Below are 26964 nucleotides of genomic sequence, written 5' to 3' on the forward strand. Positions count from 1 at the left end.
TAGGTCTACAGATCAAAAGGTCGACAAGAGTTTTTGTATTTTTTTGTGTTGTTTTCTGCGTACAGTGACCGGGAACCCCAATTAGTGCACCGTGCCCCCTCGCTATGCTTCGGGCAAAGTGTCTCGCTCCGCTACCGCTGCGCTCCGCACCGCACAGGTTACTATTCCCAATTGTAGTCCACGTGAATCGTAAAGTTTGAAAAAGTTCAAAAAAAAAGGGGGGGGAAAGTGAAAAACTCATGTCGACCTTTTGACCTGTCAACCCAGAACATGTCGACCTAGAAACCCTATCGACCTAGTTACTGTCGACCAATAGTGGTCGACCTAGAGACCGGATACTATACATACCGCCTGGCCACAACTCCCTGGTTTGCCATTGCGAATATCACAGGAAACCTTTTCGATTTAAATGAACCACAAATAAATTTTTGAGGAGAGAAAGTCTTTCCTATAAACTGGCCCTTAAAAGACATGCCCACTATACAGGACAGGGGATATAGATTCAGCAGGCGTTCCCACAGCTTAAACAGGAAGTTATCCTCTGCAGCCACCGGAGGTCAGAGAAGAATGGTCGCTACAAGCCTTTCCCTCGTTATTACTTCTGTCATAACGGTGATTTCTTAATGCAGCAATCTCCTATTAGGCGACAGCGGTGTATAGTATGGCTTCCTATCATTACTGTATATACTGCACGGGACATTAACCCTTCAAGTTACAGTGACTCCTTAAAGCAGCAAGTAGGGGGTTGTATTACATAAAATCACTTTTTGGCAAAGGGAGGGAGAAAAAAAAAGGAGAGTGACTTTATGATATAAAGTGATGTCTTGTCTAATTGTACGGGTATTAAACATTTTAGTCATCCCAAAATTGGCAGCAGCAAATTCTTATTTACACGAATGGACGTCATGCTGAACTAGTCTCCCTCCTTCCAGGTATACAGACAGACGATAGCAAGAAACTGCAAGCAAAGACCACCCCAATGATCAAAATACATAAATAAATAAATAAATAAATAACTAAATAAATAAATATATAAATAAAAGTAATTGTATATCTGTCACCTTTTAAGCCGTCCATGTAGGTGCTCCATACGCTGGGAGAGTCCCTGTAATTCAGTAAAATGCAGCGTTTTAATCTCTTCAGGTCAAGAAGAAAAAAGTACTGTGCTATGAGGCTGCAAGCAGAGGCCTCAGAATCCAAATGAGGCTCGTTAGGGAACACTTTGAATTCCAGGCACGTCATTGTTAAGTGAGACACATCTCTGTGTAGAGGCTCCTCTATAAGACACGGACACTGGACTCGGAAGCAGAGATTTTCCTCCGTCTTAGAAAGGACGATTGTCTCCTCTACAGTCTCCTCTGTGTGCACCGATTCCGGGGGGTCCCCATCCTCTTCCCCCGATACGTCATGTGATGCCGGATGCGGGGGACCCAGTGCCTTCTCAAGGTGCACAAGCCAGTTTTGCAGGATCTCCGCCATTGCAGTGGAGTCAAACAGCACCTGAGGGTCTTGGATTTTCTGCCTAGAAAAATAAAGAATTTCTCTAATGACAAGTTCACATAAATGTGCAGGTTCTGTGAGCAACCTAAAAACTTTTGTCTTAATGGGCTTGTAGGTACAGGCCAGCAAACCCAGGTGCCCCAACCATCCCCAGAGCACTTCCCGAGTCCCCCAGCAGGTGGCACCCTAACAAAGTTCTGCCTGGTTTTGTCTGTCTTATTATAACTTACATGGCCTCCAATGTTACGCCTTTCAGCTCTTCTAACAGGACTTCTTCTACAGAGGGCTGGGGAGGTGGCGGAGGATCCACCCTGCAAATTAAATGGCAGAAGGTTAATAAGACGTAATGATTCTGCGCAGTCTGTAATTGCAGAGGCAGAGTCGTACATTTCAGCAGGAGGATAGTACAATGTTACAGGAGGAACTTTTATTATTATTATTATCATCATCATCATCTAACCACCAGGGTTCCGGAGAGCTGTACATATTGGACGGAACACATAAAGTTACATAATACATGGGAGATCATAAAGCAAGTAAACAACTTTCCAGTAATAAAAATATATAATTAGAATCTATAGATTTACACAATTACGTAGAGAAAGACAGTGCCGCTCCCAAGACCTTACATCCTAGAGGGGCTGTGGGTGGGGGAGCAGAGTTGGGGATAGCCCATGCTGGGGCATTAGGAGGGGTGGTAGGGGCTGGGAGAGTGTCTGCTAGAGTAGGGGTAGGCACTACAGGGGATAGGGGCAGCACAGAAGAAGTCCTAGTGCCGTGCAGGTGAACAGGTGATCAGGGTGGAGGTGAGGCGGCAGTCACTGGCAGAGGGAGTCTGTGTGGAAATGAGGCTGGAAATGTAGGGAGTGAGATGTTGAGTGCTGTATGGGGGAGCGAGAGGAATGCAGATTGGATTCTGAGTGGGACAGGGAGTCAGTGGAGCGAAGGGTTGATGAGGCACCAGAGTCGAAACACGAGAGAGGAAAATGAGGTGGGAAGAAGAGGTATAGATAGAATGGATAGAATGGAGGTGGGAAGAAGAGGTATGGATAGAATGGAGGTGGGAAGAAGAGGTATGGATAGAATGGAGGTGGGAAGAAGAGGTATGGATAGAATGGAGGTGGGAAGCAGATGTATGGATAGAATGGAGGCAGGAAGCAGTGGTATGGATAGAATGGAGGCGGGAAGCAGAGGTATGGATAGAATGGAGGTGGGAAGAAGAGGTATGGATAGAATGGAGGTGGGAAGCAGAGGTCTGGATAGAATGGAGGCAGGAAGCAGAGGTCTGGATAGAATGGAGGCGGGAAGAAGAGGTATGGATAGAATGGAGGTGGGAAGCAGAGGTATGGATAGAATGGAGATGGGAAGAAGAGGTATGGATAGAATGGAGGTGGGAAGCAGAGGTCTGGATAGAATGGAGGCAGGAAGCAGAGGTCTGGATAGAATGGAGGTGGGAAGCAGAGGTATGGATAGAATGGAGGTGGGAAGCAGTGGTATGAATAGAATGGAGGTGGGAAGCAGTGGTATGAATAGAATGGAGGTGGGAAGCAGAGGTATGGATAGAATGGAGGTGGGAAGCAGAGGTATGGATAGAATGGAGGTGGGAAGCAGAGGCATGGATAGAATGGAGGTGGGAAGCAGTGGTATGAATAGAATGGAGGTGGGAAGCAGAGGTATGGATAGAATGGAGGTGGGAAGAAGAGGTATGGATAGAATGGAGGTGGGAAGCAGAGGTATGGATAGAATGGAGGTGGGAAGCAGAGGTATGGATAGAATGGAGGTGGGAAGAAGAGGTATGGATAGAATGGAAGAGTGAAGCAGAGGTATGGATAGAATGGAGGTGGGAAGAAGAGGTATGGATAGAATGGAGGCAGGAAGCAGTGGTATGGATAGAATGGAGGTGGGAAGCAGAGGTATGGATAGAATGGAGGTGGGAAGAAGAGGTATGGATAGAATGGGGGTGGGAAGCAGAGGTATGGAATGGAGGTGGGAAGCAGAGGTATGGATAGAATGGAGGTGGGAAGCAGAGGTATGGATAGAATGGAGGTGGGAAGCAGAGGTATGGATAGAATGGAGGCGGGAAGAAGAGGTATGGATAGAATGGAGGCAGGAAGCAGTGGTATGGATAGAATGGAGGTGGGAAGCAGAGGTATGGATAGAATGGAGGTGGGAAGAAGAGGTATGGATAGAATGGAGGCAGGAAGCAGTGGTATGGATAGAATGGAGGTGGGAAGCAGAGGTATGGATAGAATGGAGGTGGGAAGAAGAGGTATGGATAGAATGGGGGTGGGAAGCAGAGGTATGGAATGGAGGTGGGAAGCAGAGGTATGGATAGAATGGAGGTGGGAAGCAGAGGTATGGATAGAATGGAGGTGGGAGGCAGAGGTATGGATAGAATGGAGGTGGGAAGCAGAGGTATGGATAGAATGGAGGCGGGAAGAAGAGGTATGGATAGAATGGAGGCAGGAAGCAGTGGTATGGATAGAATGGAGGTGGGAAGCAGAGGTATGGATAGAATGGAGGTGGGAAGAAGAGGTATGGATAGAATGGAGGCAGGAAGCAGTGGTATGGATAGAATGGAGGTGGGAAGCAGAGGTATGGATAGAATGGAGGTGGGAAGAAGAGGTATGGATAGAATGGAGGTGGGAAGCAGAGGTATGGATAGAATGGAGGTGGGAAGAAGAGGTATGGATAGAATGGAGGTGGGAAGCAGAGGTATGGATAGAATGGAGGTGGGAAGCAGAGGTATGGATAGAATGGAGGTGGGAAGCAGAGGTATGGATAGGTATGGAGGCCAGAGATCAGGAGGCCAGTGAGCAGGTTACAGTAGTCCATGTGAGAGATGATGAGGGAATGAATGACAGTATGGGTGGCTTCTAGGGACACTAACAAGCCGCAGCAGCACACAGTAGGGATCGTCAGTCTCTTGTGTAGAAAACGCCCATAGTAATCTCACCCAGTCTGCACATCGTCCGGCTGGGGCATCTCATTCCCATACACGGGGGGGAGCTGCTCCTCCTCTACAGCCCCCTGCTTTCTCCTGATCTCAGGGCTCATGTGGAGCGTTCCAATTTTCTCTGTGGTTTTTCGAACAAAACTAGAAACACTGGAAACAGGAACAAGCCACTAAAATAAGACTTAAACAGATTTCAGGTTTTATCAGGATTGCGGCAATGATAAAGGTGAATGGCGTATTCTGTTCCCCCCGGGATCCGCCTCTATCCTACACAACAGAATAAGCCCTCAGCATCAATCTTCAACAATGTGAGCCCTGGCTCTCCAATTAAGGTAACAGTAGGGTCAGGAGCAGCACTTCCAATAGCCGAACCCCAGGGGTCACCTAGGGCGGCAATGATTTGGGTTCACCTAACACACAGTGGGGTCTATTTACTAAGCCTTGGAAAGTGATAAAGTGGAGAGGAGCTGGTTGGATGGTACTTTATCTCTCTCCATTTTATCTCTCTCCAAGGCTTAGTAAATAGACCCTTAAATCCACTCGTCCAGTGTTTTTAATGGCCCCACAGAACGCGGGAACAGTGGCATGGAGAAGCAGAGGGCAGCTTCTCACCTGTGCAGCCATCGGCTGCTCCCTTCACGATACGCTTGGAGACAGGGGTGTAGGTACAATTATGTCTCACCCAAGGGCTACACTCCCAGTGGGAGAAGCAGAGGATACTGCCCCGCCTCTTGTCTAGGGCACCTCCACATCAATACGCCTTCCCAATGGCTCAAGGGGGCAAGGCATCCCCTTTTTGCTACAGTTCAGGGCAGACTTTGTCCCCATTCTAATATACAGGAACCCCTGCCATAGCACCTGCCTTCAGAAACAGGAGTAGTTCTGCCCCATCTCCTTCTAAACATGCCCCAGTTCCTATTAAATGCAGGGAGGCGAAGTCAGCTTTAGGCTAGAGTCAGACAGTGCCAAATGGGCCAAACCCGCAGAAGCTTACTTTTAGGCAAGAAGACTTGGTTGACCACAAAAAAAGTGTGGTCATCTCTTGGCCACATTGCTTGGGATACATCTACATCCCGGTCATTCAGGTAATCCCTACATAAAATCATTTTGGCTGCAGATCCAGTCATTTGGTGACCGAGACTGGACAATGGCATTACCACGCGTTTCGCTAGTCTGTAGCACTTGCCTTGGCTTGTTATCTCTATCACCAGCTGTTTGAGTCTTTACCTTTCTTTGACTGCTTGAAGAGACATGCGAGGGGAGGTGGAGCGAAATGGCAATGAGATAGTGAATGGGAGAATGGGTTCAGTCCGATTACCCTCGATATTCACGGATGCATGAGAAACGGTATCTGGCGAGCAGCACATGCGTGATAAAATGAAAGGACGGAATAAGCGACACAAAAATAAATATGTATGGGCTGACAACTCAGTCACACTAGAAGGCGTCCGGATGCAGGAAACAGTACAGGTATGGGATACTATATCAATAAATACACATGGAAGAAATGACGTACTATAAATACTGCAGCAGAGCTCCTCACAGTGACAGTGCCTTCCTCTCATCATTACCTATTGTAGCAGAGCTCCTCACAGTGCCTTCCTCTCATCATTACCTATTGTAGCAGAGCTCCTCACAGTGACAGTGCCTCCCTCTCATCATTACCTATTCTAGCAGAGCTCCTCACAGTGACAGTGCCTTCCTCTCATCATTACCTATTGTAGCAGAGCTCCTCACAGTGACAGTGCCTTCCTCTCATCATTACCTATTGTAGCAGAGCTCCTCACAGTGACAGTGCCTTCCTCTCATCATTACCTATTGTAGCAGAGCTCCTCACAGTGACAGTGCCTTCCTCTCATCATTACCTATTGTAGCAGAGCTCCTCACAGTAACAGTGCCTTCCTCTCATCATTACCTATTGTAGCAGAGCTCCTCACAGTGACAGTGCCTTCCTCTCATCATTACCTATTGTAGCAGAGCTCCTCACAGTGACAGTGCCTTCCTCTCATCATTACCTATTGTAGCAGAGCTCCTCACAGTGACAGTGCCTTCCTCTTATCATTACCTATTGTAGCAGAGCTCCTCACAGTGACAGTGCCTTCCTCTCATCATTACCTATTGTAGCAGAGCTCCTCACAGTGACAGTTCCTTCCTCTCATTACCTATTGTAGCAGAGCTCCTCACAGTGACAGTGCCTTCCTCTCATCATTACCTATTGTAGCAGAGCTCCTCACAGTGACAGTGCCTTCCCCTCATCATTACCTATTGTAGCAGAGCTCCTCACAGTGACAGTGCCTTCCCCTCATCATTACCTATTGTAGCAGAGCTCCTCACAGTGACAGTGCCTTCCTCTCATCATTACCTATGGTAGCAGAGCTCCTCACAGTGACAGTGCCTTCCTCTCATCATTACCTATTGTAGCAGAGCTCCTCACAGTGACAGTGCCTTCCTCTTATCATTACCTATTGTAGCAGAGCTCCTCACAGTGACAGTGCCTTCCTCTCATCATTACCTATCGTAGCAGAGCTCCTCACAGTGACAGTGCCTTCCTCTCATCATTACCTATTGTAGCAGAGCTCCTCACAGTGACAGTGCCCTCCTCTCATCATTACCTATTGTAGCAGAGCTCCTCGCAGTGACAGTGCCTTCCTCTCATCATTACCTATTGTAGCAGAGCTCCTCACAGTGACAGTGCCTTCCTCTCATCATTACCTATTCTAGCAGAGCTCCTCACAGTGACAGTGCCTTCCTCTCATCATTACCTATTGTAGCAGAGCTCCTCACAGTAACAGTGCCTTCCTCTCATCATTACCTATTGTAGCAGAGCTCCTCACAGTGACAGTGCCTTCCTCTCATTACCTATTGTAGCAGAGCTCCTCACAGTGACAGTGCCTTCCTCTCATCATTACCTATTGTAGCAGAGCTCCTCAGTGACAGTGCCTTCCTCTCATCATTACCTATTGTAGCAGAGCTCCTCACAGTGACAGTGCCTTCCTCTCATCATTACCTATTGTAGCAGAGCTCCTCAGTGACAGTGCCTTCCTCTCATCATTACCTATTGTAGCAGAGCTCCTCACAGTGACAGTGCCTTCCTCTCATTACCTATTGTAGCAGAGCTCCTCACAGTGACAGTGCCTTCCTCTCATTACCTATTGTAGCAGAGCTCCTCACAGTGACAGTGCCTTCCTCTCATTACCTATTGTAGCAGAGCTCCTCACAGTGACAGTGCCTTCCTCTCATCATTACCTATTTGTAGCAGAGCTCCTTCCTCTCATCATTACCTATTGTAGCAGAGCTCCTCACAGTGACAGTGCCTTCCTCTCATCATTACCTATTGTAGCAGAGCTCCTCACAGTGACAGTGCCTTCCTCTCATCATTACCTATTGTAGCAGAGCTCCTCACAGTGACAGTGCCTTCCTCTCATCATTACCTATTTGTAGCAGAGCTCCTCACAGTGCCTTCCTCTCATCATTACCTATTGTAGCAGAGCTCCTCCAGTGACAGTGCCTTCCTCTCATTACCTATTGTAGCAGAGCTCCTCAGTGACAGTGCCTTCCTCTCGTCATTACCTATTGTAGCAGAGCTCCTCACAGTGACAGTGCCTTCCTCTCATCATTACCTATTGTAGCAGAGCTCCTCACAGTGCCTTCCTCTCATCATTACCTATTGTAGCAGAGCTCCTCACAGTGACAGTGCCTTTCTCTCATCATTACCTATTGTAGCAGAGCTCCTCACAGTAACAGTGCCTTCCTCTCATTACCTATTGTAGCAGAGCTCCTCATAGTGACAGTGCCTTCCTCTCATCATTACCTATTGTAGCAGAGCTCCTCACAGTGACAGTGCCTTCCTCTCATCATTACCTATTGTAGCAGAGCTCCTCACAGTGACAGTGCCTTCCTCTCATCATTACCTATTGTAGCAGAGCTCCCCACAGTGACAGTGCCTTCCTCTCATCATTACCTATTGTAGCAGAGCTCCTCACAGTGAGTGCCTTCCTCTCATCATTACCTATTGTAGCAGAGCTCCTCACAGTGACAGTGCCTTCCTCTCATCATTACCTATTGTAGCAGAGCTCCTCACAGTGACAGTGCCTTCCTCTCATCATTACCTATTGTAGCAGAGCTCCTCACAGTGACAGTGCCTTCCTCTCATCATTACCTATTCTAGCAGAGTTCCTCACAGTGACAGTGCCTTCCTCTCATCATTACCTATTGTAGCAGAGCTCCTCACAGTGACAGTGCCTTCCTCTCATCATTACCTATTGTAGCAGAGCTCCTCACAGTGACAGTGCCTTCCTCTCATCATTACCTATTGTAGCAGAGCTCCTCACAGTGACAGTGCCTTCCTCTTATCATTACCTATTGTAGCAGAGCTCCTCACAGTGACAGTGCCTTCCTCTCATCATTACCTATCGTAGCAGAGCTCCTCACAGTGACAGTGCCTTCCTCTCATCATTACCTATTGTAGCAGAGCTCCTCACAGTGACAGTGCCTTCCTCTTATCATTACCTATTGTAGCAGAGCTCCTCACAGTGACAGTGCCTTCCTCTCATCATTACCTATTGTAGCAGAGCTCCTCACAGTGACAGTGCCTTCCTCTCATTACCTATTGTAGCAGAGCTCCTCACAGTGACAGTGCCTTCCTCTCGTCATTACCTATTGTAGCAGAGCTCCTCACAGTGACAGTGCCTTCCTCTCATCATTACCTATTGTAGCAGAGCTCCTCACAGTGCCTTTCTCTCATCATTACCTATTGTAGCAGAGCTCCTCACAGTGACAGTGCCTTCCTCTCATCATTACCTATTGTAGCAGAGCTCCTCACAGTGACAGTGCCTTCCTCTCATCATTACCTATTGTAGCAGAGCTCCTCACAGTGACAGTGCCTTCCTCTCATCATTACCTATTGTAGCAGAGCTCCTCACAGTGACAGTGCCTTCCTCTCATCATTACCTATTGTAGCAGAGCTTCTCACAGTGACAGTGCCTTCCTCTCATCATTACCTATTGTAGCAGAGCTCCTCACAGTGACAGTGCCCTCCTCTCATCATTACCTATTGTAGCAGAGCTCCTCACAGTGACAGTGCCTTCCTCTCGTCATTACCTATTGTAGCAGAGCTCCTCACAGTAACAGTGCCTTCCTCTCATCATTACCTATTGTAGCAGAGCTCCTCACAGTGACAGTGCCTTCCTCTCATCATTACCTATTGTAGCAGAGCTCCTCACAGTGACAGTGCCTTCCTCTCATCATTACCTATTGTAGCAGAGCTCCTCACAGTGACAGTGCCTTCCTCTCATCATTACCTATTGTAGCAGAGCTCCTCACAGTGACAGTGCCTTCCTCTCATCATTACCTATTGTAGCAGAGCTTCTCACAGTGACAGTGCCTTCCTGTCATCATTACCTATTGTAGCAGAGCTCCTCACAGTGACAGTGCCCTCCTCTCATCATTACCTATTGTAGCAGAGCTCCTCACAGTGACAGTGCCTTCCTCTCGTCATTACCTAATGTAGCAGAGCTCCTCACATTGACAGTGCCCTCCTCTCATCATTACCTATTGTAGCAGAGCTCCTCACAGTGACAGTGCCTTCCTGTCATCATTACCTATTGTAGCAGAGCTCCTCACAGTGACAGTGCCTTCCTCTCATCATTACCTATTGTAGCAGAGCTCCTCACAGTGACAGTGCCTTCCTCTCATCATTACCTATTGCAGCAGAGCTCCTCACAGTGACAGTGCCTTCCTCTCATCATTACCTATTGTAGCAGAGCTCCTCACAGTGACAGTGCCTTCCTCTCATCATTACCTATTGTAGCAGAGCTCCTCACAGTGACAGTGCCTTCCTCTCATCATTACCTATCGTAGCAGAGCTCCTCACAGTGACTGCAGGAGCAGGCACTCTGAGATCACCCTTGTGTGTAGGACATTCCCTATATTAATACCTTGTATGTCAGAGCTCCTCACATTAAGACTTGTTTATCAAGAACAAAAATATTGTGACACATACTGATATTTTTATTTTGTACAAATGCACCCAATTGTCCGCCACCGGTGGGGGGAGGTTTGCAGATACTCAAAATCACCCGTGGTAGAAACAGTAATAGCGCAACATTAAAGTGTAACCAACTAACACTTAGGATCACTCAGCTCATACATGACTGCAGGTTTCTCTCCTAAATAACTGCGCAGTTCGGACTATAGATGGCGCAATGCTTCATCACAGCCAAGAGACATTGGTAAGGTATTTACGATATGCGTTACATTTTAGGACACTGGTTAAAGCGCCTATCTGACAACATGCAGCTGGAAGGTGTAAAACGCGTTTCCTACGTAGTATAGGACAAGGCCTGAACAGCTGAATAAAACAATCTGCTTCCACACATACCGAGAAATATTCCCTAAATAGTTCTTCTCCTCCCCCCACCAGCTCACTTAGATAATCCTGCACCACAAAATCAGTAAAGTGGCGCAAAGTTACTATGGAGCATGGGCAACAACTACTGAACATCTACGCATTTCACTCTCTCGTCAATATTCCATGGACTTCTGAATAACTGGACTTTAAATGAAAGATCCCATACCTGTATCTGGCTCCGCCTCCAGGACATTCATCATTACGTAAACTGCTCTTACCCAGTTCGGTCTGCTCTTCGTCCGGCTGTACTGAAAGTTCCCGCAGCCTCTCGTCCTCGGACAGCGTCTGACTGTGCAGGGACCCCGAGTCCTCGTCGGACTGACTGTTTCTACGACTAATCACGCGGTAGATGCCGCAGTCCAACACATTGAAACTCTCCTGTAACACGAGTGAAGTTTAGCATGTGGCAGGACACAAGCTGCACTATATAAACATTAATAAAACTCGTTGAGTAAACGTTCACATGCAGTCATAGGAACGCAGACATCTGGCAACAAAGGTTATTTAAATAAAACTAATGGGCAACAAGATGTACATAGCGTGACTGCAATGATGCAGAGTGACTGCAATGTGATCTGTTCCCCCTCTATTCAGCTGCAAGCCACACAGCCACCGAAACACTGACGTGGGAGGAGATGCTGCTCCGACGGCTGCTGCAAGCCGAATCCACAGGCTCCAGTTTGGAGAGAATTTCCTCCAGCTGAGCGATGAGATCTTGTTGGATCACGAGATCCAGTTGCGCCTTCAGGTGTTCTAGCTTATCGATTGGCAGTACCTTCCTCGCCTTACAGCCAAACAAATACAAAAGCATATAAAACACAGTTACACGTCACTAGCAATAAAACACAGTTACACGTCACTAGCAATAAAACACAGTGGATATATAAACAGATCAGATTATTCCCTAACAAATCTTACATTCATTGCATTTTTACAGGTGCATGCAATATATACACACACACACACACACACATATACACACACAGTATATATTATACATATGCCCCAGATCCTGTCTGAGTATTCTGCTCATGTATTCAGCTGTATAACAACTGCTTAGCTATAGGTTATATTAATTAGGGACATGGGAACGGACAGAGACAGGCGGCAGTCATACTGAAATCACTTGCTGGGGAACCGGTTCATCGATAATAAAATATATAACTAATTAAATAAACTATAACAATAAAAAATATAAAAATAAAAAGTTAAACTATTTAAAATTTGCACGAGCTGACTCTTGGGAGTCAATGTAACAAGAGGTGGAAGAACGAGTTTCTGCTGTAAAAGCGTAGAAACGCCGCCACTGGCCCCACAACTTGGCCCCCTGTGACCCGATATGGTGAATTTTTCTATGCAGTCCTATGGCCACACTTGTCATATAACCACACTTATTCGCGGATGCGATTACGTCCCGCCTAACTGAACTAAGGGGTCGCGTCTGCGGTACCGCCGGACTCGCTTATCTTTGTTCGCAGTCCCATAGGGCTGAAGACTAAAATGCACGAGTTCGGCGGGCGAGATCGAGCCGCGAAGGGGCAGAGTTGAGGGCTGTTTGGCGGCGTTTCAGGGACATTACAATGGGAACTTTCACCCTCGAATCTGATTGAATTGACCCCTTACATTAGTTTTATTATTTTGGTTTTGGCGCGCAACTCACTTTGCTGGAAACAATAGTGCTTTGGAACAGATGGCAGACTTTGGCCGCTAGACCCCACAAGCTCCTTTTAATCAGCCGCTCCACGCATCTGTCCACAGGCAGCAGCGAGAGGTGGGAGATCTTCCCGTCGACGTGCAGGCAGAACAGCTCGTTTCTGTAGATGGATATGTCCTGGATGCCTGCGGAGAAGGTTTGTATGGTATAAGCGAAAATCGTTGCGGCAAGGCGGCAGCTGCAGGCCTATACAACCCACCTTTGACGCGACTCCAGAGCAGAACCTGCACATTCTGAGGGATAAAGACATAGATGCCGCGGTCTGTCCAAGTCACAACACTGCTCTCGCTATCGGGAAGGAGACACAAAGGAAGTTAGTCAGCCTGCGGAATACCGCCATTTCCCTCTGCCAGAAGAGGGCGCTCACTTCTTACCCCACAAACAGAAGTTTGGCAAACGCTAAAGACTGCGGAGAACCAGGAGAGGCCTCATACTCAGGGTCTGACCTGTGGACAGAGGAAAGAGAAGGGGTCACAGGGGAAAGGTCATTGCGGGAAACAACACAACTTGCAACAGGAGCATTTTATTGGACTGCGCAATAGTATTTTGACTGGATGCAGAAACATAAAATATTCTGTTTGTTCTCTAAAGAATTGTGAAAAACCAAACGGATATTAAAAGCAAATTAATCAATGTTCACAGGTTTTATGCAAAACGGAATTGTTACATTTGTTACAGAAACAATTTACAAAAGGTACAAAGTCTGCGAACGGATAACAGGAAAAGGGTACAAGTACTTTTATGGCGGACAAGCCGTCTCCACATTTCCTTACGCACTAAACCTGGGCCATAGGCCGGTGCTGCTAGTAAGGTATGTGGCACACAAACCGCAACGTGGCCATTACATTACCGTGGGTTAATAATAGGCAGCGGCGGTGAGGACAGGAGCTGCTTGAACTGGTGAGTACTTTGCACTTCTCCTTCGAAGTTCACCTCCCACATCCGGGATCCAGGCCGGGCGCAGTAGATCAGTGGCTGCTGACCACCCGAGCTCTGCCCCCCGGGGACAAAACACGCCCCGTACTCTCCGTCTCTCTCCTTGTTTCCAATTTTCCAGAACTTCTCCCTTTCACGGAGACAAATGAGAAACAACTTCTGGTCAGTAACATCTTCAAATGTAATTATTCTCATTATTCATTAAGCACTGCAGGTATTACACGCCACGTGTAACTAGGGAGGGGGCAGGTTTCTGGGAAGGTCTGTGAGTGGTAGCGTGACTCCTGCTTACTGGAGATTAAGGAGAAGGTGTACTAAGGCTTGGAGAGTGATAAGGTAGAGAGATAAAGTGAGGGAAGAGGGGGGCTGTGTACTGGAGGGTGAGGGAAGAGGGGGGGCTGTGTACTGGAGAGTGAGGGAAGAGGGGGGCTGTGTACTGGAGAGTGAGGGAAGAGGGGGGGCTGTGTACTGGAGAGTGAGGGAAGAGGGGGACTGTGTACTGGAGAGTGAGGGAAGAGGGGGGCTGTGTACTGGAGAGTGAGGGAAGAGGGGGGCTGTGTACTGGAGAGTGAGGGAAGAGGGGGCTGTGTACTGGAGAGTGAGGGAAGAGGGGGGCTGTGTACTGGAGAGTGAGGGAAGAGGGGGGCTGTGTACTGGAGAGTGAGGGAAGAGGGGGGCTGTGTACTGGAGAGTGAGGGAAGAGGGGGGGCTGTGTACTGGAGAGTGAGGGAAGAGGGGGGCTGTGTACTGGAGAGTGAGGGAAGAGGGGGGCTGTGTACTGGAGAGTGAGGGAAGAGGGGGGCTGTGTACTGGAGAGTGAGGGAAGAGGGGGGCTGTGTACTGGAGAGTGAGGGAAGAGGGGGGCTGTGTACTGGAGGGTGAGGGAAGAGGGGGGCTGTGTACTGGAGAGTGAGGGAAGAGGGGGGCTGTGTACTGGAGAGTGAGGGAAGAGGGGGGCTGTGTACTAGAGAGTGAGGGAAGAGGGGGGCTGTGTACTGGAGGGTGAGGGAAGAGGGGGGCTGTGTACTGGAGAGTGAGGGAAGAGGGGGGCTGTGTACTGGAGAGTGAGGGAAGAGGGGGGCTGTGTACTGGAGAGTGAGGGAAGAGGGGGCTGTGTACTGGAGAGTGAGGGAAGAGGGGGGCTGTGTACTGGAGAGTGAGGGAAGAGGGGGGCTGTGTACTGGAGAGTGAGGGAAGAGGGGGGCTGTGTACTGGAGGGTGAGGGAAGAGGGGGGCTGTGTACTGGAGGGTGAGGGAAGAGGGGGGCTGTGTACTGGAGAGTGAGGGAAGAGGGGGGCTGTGTACTGGAGAGTGAGGGAAGAGGGGGGCTGTGTACTGGAGAGTGAGGGAAGAGGGGGGCTGTGTACTGGAGGGTGAGGGAAGAGGGGGGCTGTGTACTGGAGGGTGAGGGAAGAGGGGGGCTGTGTACTGGAGAGTGAGGGAAGAGGGGGGCTGTGTACTAGAGAGTGAGGGAAGAGGGGGGCTGTGTACTAGAGAGAGGGTGAGGGAAGAGGGGGGCTGTGTACTGGAGAGTGAGGGAAGAGGGGGGCTGTGTACTGGAGAGAGAGTGAGGGAAGAGGGGGGCTGTGTACTGGAGAGTGAGGGAAGAGGGGGGCTGTGTACTGGAGAGTGAGGGTAGAGGGGGGCTGTGTACTGGAGAGTGAGGGTAGAGGGGGGCTGTGTACTGGAGGGTGAGGGAAGAGGGGGGCTGTGTACTGGAGGGTGAGGGAAGAGGGGGGCTGTGTACTGGAGAGTGAGGGAAGAGGGGGCTGTGTACTGGAGAGTGAGGGAAGAGGGGGGCTGTGTACTGGAGGGTGAGGGAAGAGGGGGGGCTGTGTACTGGAGAGTGAGGGAAGAGGGGGGCTGTGTACTGGAGAGTGAGGGAAGAGGGGGGCTGTGTACTGGAGGGTGAGGGAAGAGGGGGGCTGTGTACTGGAGAGTGAGGGAAGAGGGGGCTGTGTACTGGAGAGTGAGGGAAGAGGGGGGCTGTGTACTGGAGAGTGAGGGAAGAGGGGGGCTGTGTACTGGAGAGTGAGGGAAGAGGGGGGCTGTGTACTGGAGAGTGAGGGAAGAGGGGGGCTGTGTACTGGAGAGTGAGGGAAGAGGGGGGCTGTGTATTGGAGAGTGAGGGAAGAGGGGGGCTGTGTACTAGAGAGAGGGTGAGGGAAGAGGGGGGCTGTGTACTGGAGAGTGAGGGAAGAGGGGGGCTGTGTACTGGAGAGAGAGTGAGGGAAGAGGGGGGCTGTGTACTGGAGAGTGAGGGTAGAGGGGGGCTGTGTACTGGAGAGTGAGGGTAGAGGGGGGCTGTGTACTGGAGAGAGGGTGAGGGAAGAGGGGGGCTGTGTACTGGAGAGTGAGGGAAGAGGGGGGCTGTGTACTGGAGAGTGAGGGAAGAGGGGGGCTGTGTACTGGAGAGTGAGGGAAGAGGGGGGCTGTGTACTGGAGAGAGGGTGAGGGAAGAGGGGGGCTGTGTACTGGAGAGAGGGTGAGAGAAGACGGGGGCTGTGTATTGGGGAGAGTGAGGGAAGAGGGGGGCTGTGTACTGGAGAGAGGGTGAGAGAAGACGGGGGCTGTGTATTGGGGAGAGTGAGAGAAGACGGGGGCTGTGTACTGGTGAGTGAGGGAAGAGGGGGGCTATGTACTGGAGAGTGAGGGAAGATGGGGGCTGTGTACTGGAGAGAGGGTGAGGGAAGAGGGGGGCTGTGTACTGGAGAGAGAGTGAGGGTAGAGGGGGGCTGTGTACTGGAGAGTGAGGGAAGAGGGGGGCTGTGTACTGGAGAGTGAGGGAAGAGGGGGGCTGTGTACTGGAGAGAGAGTGAGGGTAGAGGGGGGCTGTGTACTGGAGAGTGAGGGTAGAGGGGGGCTGTGTACTGGAGAGTGAGGGTAGAGGGGGGCTGTGTACTGGAGAGAGGGTGAGGGAAGAGGGGGGCTGTGTACTGGAGAGTGAGGGAAGAGGGGGGCTGTGTACTGGAGTGAGGGTAGAGGGGGGCTGTGTACTGGAGAGAGGGTGAGGGAAGAGGGGGGCTGTGTACTGGAGAGTGAGGGAAGAGGGGGGCTGTGTACTGGAGAGAGGGTGAGGGAAGAGGGGGGCTGTGTATTGGAGAGAGGGTGAGGGAAGAGGGGGGCTGTGTACTGGAGAGAGGGTGAGAGAAAACGGGGGCTGTGTATTGGGGAGAGTGAGGGAAGAGGGGGGCTGTGTACTGGAGAGAGGGTGAGAGAAGACGGGGGCTGTGTATTGGGGAGAGTGAGGGAAGAGGGGGGCTGTGTACTGGTGAGTGAGGGAAGAGGGGGGCTGTGTACTGGAGAGAGGGTGAGGGAAGAGGGGGGCTGTGTACTGGAGAGTGAGGGAAGAGGGGGGCTGTGTACTGGAGAGTGAGGGAAGAGGGGGGCTGTGTACTGGAGAGAGGGTGAGGGAAGAGGGGGGCTGTGTACTGGAGAGTGAGGGTAGAGGGGGGCTGTGTACTGGAGAGAGGGTGAGGGAAGAGGGGGGCTGTGTACTGGAGAGTGAGGGAAGAGGGGGGCTGTGTACTGGAGAGTGAGGGTAGAGGGGGGCTGTGTACTGGAGAGAGGGTGAGGGAAGAGGGGGGCTGTGTACTGGAGAGTGAGGGAAGAGGGGGGCTGTGTACTGGAGAGAGGGTGAGAGAAGACGGGGGCTGTGTATTGGGGAGAGTGAGAGAAGACGGGGGCTGTGTACTGGTGAGTGAGGGAAGAGGGGGGCTATGTACTGGAGAGTGAGGGAAGATGGGGGCTGTGTACTGGAGAGAGGGTGAGGGAAGAGGGGGGCTGTGTACTGGAGAGTGAGGGTAGAGGGGGGCTGTGTACTGGAGAGAGAGTGAGGGTAGAGGGGGGCTGTGTACTGGAGAGAGAGTGAGGGAAGAGGGGGGCTGTGTACTGGAGAGTGAGGGAAGAGGGGGGCTGTGTACTGGAGAGTGAGGGAAGAGGGGGGCTGTGTACTGGAGAGTGAGGGAAGAGGGGGGCTGTGTACTGGAGAGAGAGTGAGGGTAGAGGGGGGCTGTGTACTGGAGAGTGAGGGTAGAGGGGGGCTGTGTACTGGAGAGTGAGGGTAGAGGGGGGCTGTGTACTGGAGAGAGGGTGAGGGAAGAGGGGGGCTGTGTACTGGAGAGTGAGGGAAGAGGGGGGCTGTGTACTGGAGAGTGAGGGTAGAGGGGGGCTGTGTACTGGAGAGAGGGTGAGGGAAGAGGGGGGCTGTGTACTGGAGAGTGAGGGAAGAGGGGGGCTGTGTACTGGAGAGAGGGTGAGGGAAGAGGGGGGCTGTGTATTGGAGAGAGGGTGAGAGAAGACGGGGGCTGTGTATTGGGGAGAGTGAGAGAAGACGGGGGCTGTGTACTGGTGAGTGAGGGAAGAGGGGGGCTGTGTACTGGAGAGAGGGTGAGAGAAGACGGGGGCTGTGTATTGGGGAGAGTGAGAGAAGACGGGGGCTGTGTACTGGTGAGTGAGGGAAGAGGGGGGCTATGTACTGGAGAGTGAGGGAAGATGGGGGCTGTGTACTGGAGAGAGGGTGAGGGAAGAGGGGGGCTGTGTACTGGAGAGTGAGGGTAGAGGGGGGCTGTGTACTGGAGAGAGAGTGAGGGTAGAGGGGGGCTGTGTACTGGAGAGAGAGTGAGGGAAGAGGGGGGCTGTGTACTGGAGAGTGAGGGAAGAGGGGGGCTGTGTACTGGAGAGTGAGGGAAGAGGGGGGCTGTGTACTGGAGAGTGAGGGAAGAGGGGGGCTGTGTACTGGAGAGAGAGTGAGGGTAGAGGGGGGCTGTGTACTGGAGAGTGAGGGTAGAGGGGGGCTGTGTACTGGAGAGTGAGGGTAGAGGGGGGCTGTGTACTGGAGAGAGGGTGAGGGAAGAGGGGGGCTGTGTACTGGAGAGTGAGGGAAGAGGGGGGCTGTGTACTGGAGAGTGAGGGTAGAGGGGGGCTGTGTACTGGAGAGAGGGTGAGGGAAGAGGGGGGCTGTGTACTGGAGAGTGAGGGTAGAGGGGGGCTGTGTACTGGAGAGAGGGTGAGGGAAGAGGGGGGCTGTGTATTGGAGAGAGGGTGAGGGAAGAGGGGGGCTGTGTACTGGAGAGAGGGTGAGAGAAAACGGGGGCTGTGTATTGGGGAGAGTGAGGGAAGAGGGGGGCTGTGTACTGGAGAGAGGGTGAGAGAAGACGGGGGCTGTGTATTGGGGAGAGTGAGGGAAGAGGGGGGCTGTGTACTGGTGAGTGAGGGAAGAGGGGGGCTGTGTACTGGAGAGAGGGTGAGGGAAGAGGGGGGCTGTGTACTGGAGAGTGAGGGAAGAGGGGGGCTGTGTACTGGAGAGAGGGTGAGGGAAGAGGGGGGCTGTGTACTGGAGAGTGAGGGTAGAGGGGGGCTGTGTACTGGAGAGAGGGTGAGGGAAGAGGGGGGCTGTGTACTGGAGAGAGGGTGAGAGAAGACGGGGGCTGTGTATTGGGGAGAGTGAGGGAAGAGGGGGGCTGTGTACTGGAGAGAGAGTGAGGGAAGAGGGGGGCTGTGTACTGGAGAGTGAGGGAAGAGGGGGGCTGTGTACTGGAGAGTGAGGGAAGAGGGGGGCTGTGTACTGGAGAGAGAGTGAGGGAAGAGGGGGGCTGTGCACTGGAGAGTGAGGGTAGAGGGGGGCTGTGTACTGGAGAGTGAGGGAAGAGGGGGGCTGTGTACTGGAGAGTGAGGGAAGAGGGGGGCTGTGTACTGGAGAGTGAGGGTAGAGGGGGGCTGTGTACTGGAGAGTGAGGGTAGAGGGGGGCTGTGTACTGGAGAGAGGGTGAGGAAAGAGGGGGGCTGTGTACTGGAGAGTGAGGGAAGAGGGGGGCTGTGTACTGGAGAGTGAGGGTAGAGGGGGGCTGTGTACTGGAGAGAGGGTGAGGGAAGAGGGGGGCTGTGTACTGGAGAGTGAGGGAAGAGGGGGGCTGTGTACTGGAGAGAGGGTGAGAGAAGACGGGGGCTGTGTATTGGGGAGAGTGAGAGAAGACGGGGGCTGTGTACTGGTGAGTGAGGGAAGAGGGGGGCTGTGTACTGGAGAGTGAGGGAAGAGGGGGGCTGTGTACTGGAGAGAGGGTGAGGGAAGAGGGGGGCTGTGTACTGGAGAGTGAGGGTAGAGGGGGGCTGTGTACTGGAGAGAGGGTGAGGGAAGAGGGGGGCTGTGTACTGGAGAGTGAGGGAAGAGGGGGGCTGTGTACTGGAGAGAGGGTGAGGGAAGAGGGGGGCTGTGTATTGGAGAGAGGGTGAGGGAAGAGGGGGGCTGTGTACTGGAGAGAGGGTGAGAGAAGACGGGGGCTGTGTATTGGGGAGAGTGAGGGAAGAGGGGGGCTGTGTACTGGAGAGAGGGTGAGAGAAGACGGGGGCTGTGTACTGGGGAGAGTGAGAGAAGACGGGGGCTGTGTACTGGTGAGTGAGGGAAGAGGGGGGCTGTGTACTGGAGAGAGGGTGAGGGAAGAGGGGGGCTGTGTACTGGAGAGTGAGGGAAGAGGGGGGCTGTGTACTGGAGAGAGGGTGAGGGAAGAGGGGGGCTGTGTACTGGAGAGAGGGTGAGGGAAGAGGGGGGCTGTGTACTGGAGAGAGGGTGAGGGAAGAGGGGGGCTGTGTACTGGAGAGAGGGTGAGAGAAGACGGGGGCTGTGTATTGGGGAGAGTGAGGGAAGAGGGGGGCTGTGTACTGGTGAGTGAGGGAAGAGGGGGGCTATGTACTGGAGAGTGAGGGAAGAGGGGGGCTGTGCATTGGGCAGAGTGAGGGAAGAGGGGTGCTGTGTACTGGAGAGAGAGTGAGGGAAGAGGGGGGCTGTGTACTGGAGAGAGGGCGAGGGAAGAGGGGGGCTGTGTACTGGAGAGTGAGGGAAGAGGGGGGCTGTGTACTGGAGAGAGGGCGAGGGAAGAGGGGGGCTGTGTACTGCAGAGTGAGGGAAGAGGGGGGCTGTGTACTGGAGAGTGAGGGAAGAGGGGGCCTGTGTACTGGAGAGAGGGTTAGGGAAGAGGGGGGCTGTGTATTGGGGAGAGTGAGGGAAGAGGGGGGCTGTGTACCTGAGGGTGAGGGAAGAGGGGGGCTATGTACTGGAGAGTGTGGGAAGAGGCGGGCTGTGTACTGGAGAGAGGGTGAGGGAAGAGGTGGGCTGTGTACTGGAGAGAGGGTGAGGGAAGAGGGGGGCTGTGTACTGGAGGGTGAGGGAAGAGGGGGGCTATGTACTGGAGAGTGAGGGAAGAGGGGGGCTGTGCATTGGGCAGAGTGAGGGAAGAGGGGTGCTGTGTACTGGAGAGTGAGGGAAGAGGGGGGCTGTGTATTAGGGAGAGTTAGGGAAGAGGGGGGCTGTGTATTAGGGAGAGTGAGGGAAGAGGGGGGCTGTGCATTGGGCAGAGTGAGGGAAGAGGGGGGCTGTGTACTGGAGAGTGAGGGAAGAGGGGGCTGTGTATTAGGGAGAGTGAGGGAAGAGAGGGGCTGTGTATTAGGGAGAGTGAGGGAAGAGGGGGGCTGTGTACTGGAGAGTGAGGGAAGAGGGGGCTGTGTACTGGAGAGAGGGTGAGAGAAGACGGGGGCTGTGTATTGGGGAGAGTGAGGGAAGAGGGGGGCTGTGTACTGGAGGGTGAGGGAAGAGGGGGGCTATGTACTGGAGAGTGAGGGAAGAGGGGGGCTGTGTACTGGAGAGTGAGGGAAGAGGGGGCCTGTGTACTGGAGAGAGGGTGAGGGAAGAGGGGGGCTGTGTACTGGAGAGTGAGGGAAGAGGGGGGCTGTGTACTGGAGAGTGAGGGAAGAGGGGGCCTGTGTACTGGAGAGAGGGTGAGGGAAGAGGGGGGCTGTGTATTGGGGAGAGTGAGGGAAGAGGGGGGCTGTGTATTGGAGAGTGAGGGAAGAGGGGGGCTGTGTACTGGAGAGAGGGTGAGGGAAGAGGTGGGCTGTGTACTGGAGAGAGGGTGAAGGAAGAGGGGGGCTGTGTATTGGGGAGAGTGAGGGAAGAGGGGGGCTGTGTACTGGAGGGTGAGGGAAGAGGGGGGCTATGTACTGGAGAGTGAGGGAAGAGGGGGGCTGTGTACTGGAGAAAGGGTGAGGGAAGAGGGGGGCTGTGTACTGGAGAGAGGGTGAGAGAAGACGGGGGCTGTGTATTGGGGAGAGTGAGGGAAGAGGGGGGCTGTGTATTGGTGAGTGAGGGAAGAGGGGGGCTATGTACTGGAGAGTGAGGGAAGAGGGGGGCTATGTACTGGAGAGAGGGTGAGGGAAGAGGGGGGCTGTGTACTGGAGAGTGAGGGAAGAGGGGGGCTGTGCATTGGGCAGAGTGAGGGAAGAGGGGGGCTGTGTACTGGAGAGAGAATGAGGGAAGATGGGGGCTGTGTATTGGGGAGAGTGAGGGAAGAGGGGGGGCTGTGTACTGTAGAGAGAATGAGGGAAGAGAGGGGCTGTGTATTGGGGAGAGTGAGGGAAGAGGTGGGGCTGTGTATTAAGGAGAGTTAGGGAAGAGGGGGCTGTGTATTGGGGAGAGTTAGGGAAGAGGGGGCTGTGCATTGGGCAGAGTGAGGGAAGAGAGGGGGCTGTGTACTGGAGAGTGAGAGAAGAGGGGGGCTGTGTATTGGGGAGAGTGAGGGAAGAGGGGGGCTGTGCATTGGGCAGAGTGAGGGAAGACGGGGGCTGTGTACTGGAGAGTGAGGGAAGAGGGGGGCTGTGTACTGGAGAGAGAGCGAGGGAAGAGGGGGGCTGTGTATTAAGGAGAGTGAGGGAAGAGGGGGGCTGTGTATTGGGGAGAGTGAGGGAAGAGGGGGGCTGTGTACTGGAGAGTGAGGGAAGAGGGGGGCTGTGTATTGGGGAGAGTGAGGGAAGAGGGGGGGGGGCTGTGTATTGTTCAGTTTAGTAAGCAGGGCTTGACTGTAAAACCATTGCCATGTTACATCTAATAGCCGAGTCCTTCTGTAAAGTCCTCGATCCCCTCACCCTTGGGGCATGAACACAAGGCATGATTCTGATTTGTACGCAATGCTGATATCCACACAACGGAGCAATTGTCGGCTGACTGCGCATGCTCCGTGATCCCACTGCGCACGCACCAATGTACTTTTACGTTGCCGCTTGCAGCGAGGATTCAATCACAGTGATCACCAGACAGGGACCGTTTGGGGGAGGTAACGGGTGTGTAGCGGCATGTACTATGTCATGGCCTTTAACTGCGATCGCGCAAGCAGAAACATGGCAGCAGCATCGCTGCTCCCGCAGCCAGTCTGCGTGGAGCACTCACTCGATGTTCCCCGTTATCGCATTGATGCTGCGTCTGTGTGCGCAATTGCTGAGGACCCAGGAATGGCTCCGGTGTGAGCGGCCGCATCACCTGCATTGTTTAACATGTCCGTAGTCTGAAAACTCATATCTGCGTAGCCACAAGCGTACAAATCGGAATCCGGCCCAGGTATTCAGATTTCCTGCTGTTACTGTACCCCATAGAGGTACTAATTCAACCAGAATAAGAATAGAAGACATTACAATCATTATTTTAGAAAGACCTCTAAGATGTAACATTGTTTCATCAGCTGCTGTCTCCATGGGCGCCTCTTGGTGAGAATTCAGCAGAAACGCTGCCGCACTTACCTCTCAGTGTCGCACAAATAGGAGCGAGTCAGGGAGGAAATCAGTAACCGGCCGTCTACATAGTCCAGCTGCACCACGCGGGAGTCCACACTGGTGATAATCTGTACTGGGAACATCACAAAAGCTGCGCTGGCCTGGGGAGAAACGAGGAAATGTCTGTATATACAGGAATGGCGTGGCTCCGCACTCACACAGGAAGCACGCTATAGTCTGTATATAAAGGAATGGTGTAGCTCCGCACTCACACAGGAAGCACGCTATAGTCTGTATATACAGGAATGGCGTGGCTCCGCACTCACGCAGGAAGAGCGCTATAGTCTGTATATACAGGAACGGCGTGGCTCCGCACTCACACAGGAAGCGCGCTATAGTCTGTATATAAAGGAACAGCATGTCTCCGCACACACACAGGAAGCGCGCTATAGTCTGTATATAAAGGAATGGTGTAGCTCCGCACTCACACAGGAAGCACGCTATAGTCTGTATACAAAGGAACGGCGTGGCTCCGCACTCACACAGGAAGCGCGCTATAGTCTGTATATACAGGAATGGCATTGCTCCGCACTCACACAGGAAGCACGCTATAGTCTGTATATACAGGAATGGCGTGGCTCCGCACTCACGCAGGAAGAGCGCTATAGTCTGTATATACAGGAACGGCGTGGCTCCGCACTCACACAGGAAGCGCGCTATAGTCTGTATACAAAGGAACGGCGTGGCTCCGCACTCACACAGGAAGCGCGCTATAGTCTGTATATACAGGAATGGCGTAGCTCCGCACTCACACAGGAAGCGCGCTATAGTCTGTATATACAGGAATGGCGTAGCTCCGCACTCACACAGGAAGCACGCTATAGTCTGTATATACAGGAATGGCGTAGCTCCGCACTCACACAGGAAGCGCGCTATAGTCTGTATATACAGGAATGGCGTAGCTCCGCACTCACACAGGAAGCGCGCTATAGTCTGTATATACAGGAATGGTGTAGCTCCGCACTCACACAGGAAGCGCGCTATAGCCTGTATATACAGGAATGGTGTAGCTCCGCACTCACGCAGGAAGCGCGCTATAGCCTGTATATACAGGAATGGCGTAGCTCACACAGGAATCACGCTATAGTCTGTATATACAGGAATGGTGTAGCTCCGCATTCACGCAGGAATCATGCTATAGCCTGTATATACAGGAATGGTGTAGCTCCGCACAAACACAGGAAGCGCGCTAGAGTCTGTATATACAGGAATGGCGTAGCTCCGGAATTCACACAGGAAGCGCGCTATAGTCTGTATATACAGGAATGGCGTAGCTCCGCACTCACACAGGACACGCGCTGTAATCTGTATATACAGGAATGGCGTGGCTCTGCACTCACACAGGAAGTGCGCTATAGTCTGTATATACAGGAATAGTGTATCTCGCACTCACACAGGAAGCACGCTATAGTCTGTATATACAGGAATGGCGTAGCTCCGCACAAACACAGGAAGTGCGCTATAGTCTGTATATACAGGAATGGCGTAGCTCCGGAATTCACACAGGAAGCGCGCTATAGTCTGTATATACAGGAATGGCGTAGCTCCGCACTCACACAGGACATGCGCTGTAATCTGTATATACAGGAATGGCGTGGCTCTGCACTCACACAGGAAGCGTGCTATAGCCTGTATATACAGGAATGGCGTGGCTCTGCACTCACACAGGAAGCACGCTATAGTCTGTATATACAGGAATGGCGTAGCTCCGCACACACACAGGAAGCGCGCTATAGTCTGTATATACAGGAATGGCGTAGCTCCGGAATTCACACAGGAAGCGCACAGGAATGGCATAGCTCCGCACTCACACAGGAAGAGCGCTATAGTCTGTATATACAGGAATGGCGTAGCTCCGCACTCACACAGGAAGTGCGCTATAGTCTGTATATACAGGAATGGCGTAGCTCCGCACTCACACAGGAAGCGCGCTATAGTCTGTATATACAGGAATGGTGCATCTCCGCACACACACAGGAAGCACGCTATAATCTGTATATACAGGAATGGCATAGCTCCGCACTCACACAGGAAGTACGCTATAATCTGTATATACAGGAATGGTGTAGCTCCGCACTCACGCAGGAAGCGCACTATAGTCTGTATATACAGGAAAGGCGTAGCTCCGCAAGCACGCAAGAAGCGCACTATAGTCTATATATACAGGAATGGCGTAGCTCCGCACTCACGCAGAAAGCATGCTATAGTCTGTATATAAAGGAATGGCGTAGCTCCGCACTCACGCAGGAAGCACGCTATAGTCTGTATATACTGGAATGGTGTAGCTCCGCACTCACGCAGGAAGCGCACTATAGTCTATATATACAGGAATGGCGTAGCTCGGTACTCACGCAGAAAGCATGCTATAGTCTGTATATAAAGGAATGGCGTAGCTCCGCACTCACGCAGGAAGCACGCTATAGTCTGTATATACAGGAATGGCGTAGCTCCGCACTCACACAGGAAGCACGCTATAGTCTGTATATACAGGAATGGGGTAGCTCCGCACTCACACAGGAAGCGCGCTATAGCCTGTATATACAGGAATGGTGTAGCTCCGCACTCACGCAGGAAGCGCGCTATAGCCTGTATATACAGGAATGGCGTAGCTCACACAGGAATCACGCTATAGTCTGTATATACAGGAATGGCGTAGCTCCGGAATTCACACAGGAAGCGCACAGGAATGGCATAGCTCCGCACTCACACAGGAAGAGCGCTATAGTCTGTATATACAGGAATGGCGTAGCTCCGCACTCACACAGGAAGTGCGCTATAGTCTGTATATACAGGAATGGCGTAGCTCCGCACTCACACAGGAAGTGCGCTATAGTCTGTATATACAGGAATGGCGTAGCTCCGCACTCACACAGGAAGCGCGCTATAGTCTGTATATACAGGAATGGTGCATCTCCGCACACACACAGGAAGCACGCTATAATCTGTATATACAGGAATGGCATAGCTCCGCACTCACACAGGAAGTACGCTATAATCTGTATATACAGGAATGGATGAATGGTGTAGCTCCGCACTCACGCAGGAAGCACGCTATAGTCTGTATATACAGGAATGGCGTAGCTCCGCACTCACACAGGAAGCGCGCTATAGTCTGTATATACAGGAATGGCGTAGCTCCGCACTCACACAGGAAGCACGCTATAGTCTGTATATACAGGAATGGCGTAGCTCCGCACTCACACAGGAAGCACGCTATAGTCTGTATATACAGGAATGGGGTAGCTCCGCACTCACACAGGAAGCGCGCTATAGCCTGTATATACAGGAATGGTGTAGCTCCGCACTCACGCAGGAAGCGCGCTATAGCCTGTATATACAGGAATGGCGTAGCTCACACAGGAATCACGCTATAGTCTGTATATACAGGAATGGCGCAGCTCCGGAATTCACACAGGAAGCGCACAGGAATGGCATAGCTCCGCACTCACACAGGAAGAGCGCTATAGTCTGTATATACAGGAATGGTGTAGCTCCGCACTCACACAGGAAGTGCGCTATAGTCTGTATATACAGGAATGGCGTAGCTCCGCACTCACACAGGAAGTGCGCTATAGTCTGTATATACAGGAATGGCGTAGCTCCGCACTCACACAGGAAGCGCGCTATAGTCTGTATATACAGGAATGGTGCATCTCCGCACACACACAGGAAGCACGCTATAATCTGTATATACAGGAATGGCATAGCTCCGCACTCACACAGGAAGTACGCTATAATCTGTATATACAGGAATGGATGAATGGTGTAGCTCCGCACTCACGCAGGAAGCACGCTATAGTCTGTATATACAGGAATGGTGCATCTCCGCACACACACAGGAAGCACGCTATAATC

General features: G+C 52.1%; 1 protein-coding gene across 6 annotated transcripts in view; it reads right to left on the reverse strand.

Annotated features, from left to right (window-relative positions):
* Positions 1 to 26964, reverse strand: part of HPS5 (HPS5 biogenesis of lysosomal organelles complex 2 subunit 2) — a 65467-nt gene that overhangs the window by 20088 nt on the left and 18415 nt on the right. For all 6 annotated transcript variants that reach the window (XM_063946341.1, XM_063946343.1, XM_063946340.1 and 3 more), the window contains exons 6-16: positions 23077 to 23210; positions 13430 to 13645; positions 12954 to 13025; positions 12779 to 12867; positions 12526 to 12704; positions 11491 to 11649; positions 11084 to 11243; positions 5684 to 5807; positions 4457 to 4606; positions 1731 to 1811; positions 1062 to 1522 (exon numbers count right to left, since the gene is read on the reverse strand). In XM_063946341.1, coding sequence (XP_063802411.1) covers positions 1062 to 1522; positions 1731 to 1811; positions 4457 to 4606; positions 5684 to 5807; positions 11084 to 11243; positions 11491 to 11649; positions 12526 to 12704; positions 12779 to 12867; positions 12954 to 13025; positions 13430 to 13645; positions 23077 to 23210 — 1825 coding nt within the window. The remainder of the gene's footprint in view (positions 1 to 1061; positions 1523 to 1730; positions 1812 to 4456; positions 4607 to 5683; positions 5808 to 11083; positions 11244 to 11490; positions 11650 to 12525; positions 12705 to 12778; positions 12868 to 12953; positions 13026 to 13429; positions 13646 to 23076; positions 23211 to 26964) is intronic.

The sequence above is a fragment of the Pseudophryne corroboree genome, chromosome 11 (assembly GCF_028390025.1).
Source record: "Pseudophryne corroboree isolate aPseCor3 chromosome 11, aPseCor3.hap2, whole genome shotgun sequence".
Lineage (NCBI taxonomy): Eukaryota > Metazoa > Chordata > Amphibia > Anura > Myobatrachidae > Pseudophryne > Pseudophryne corroboree.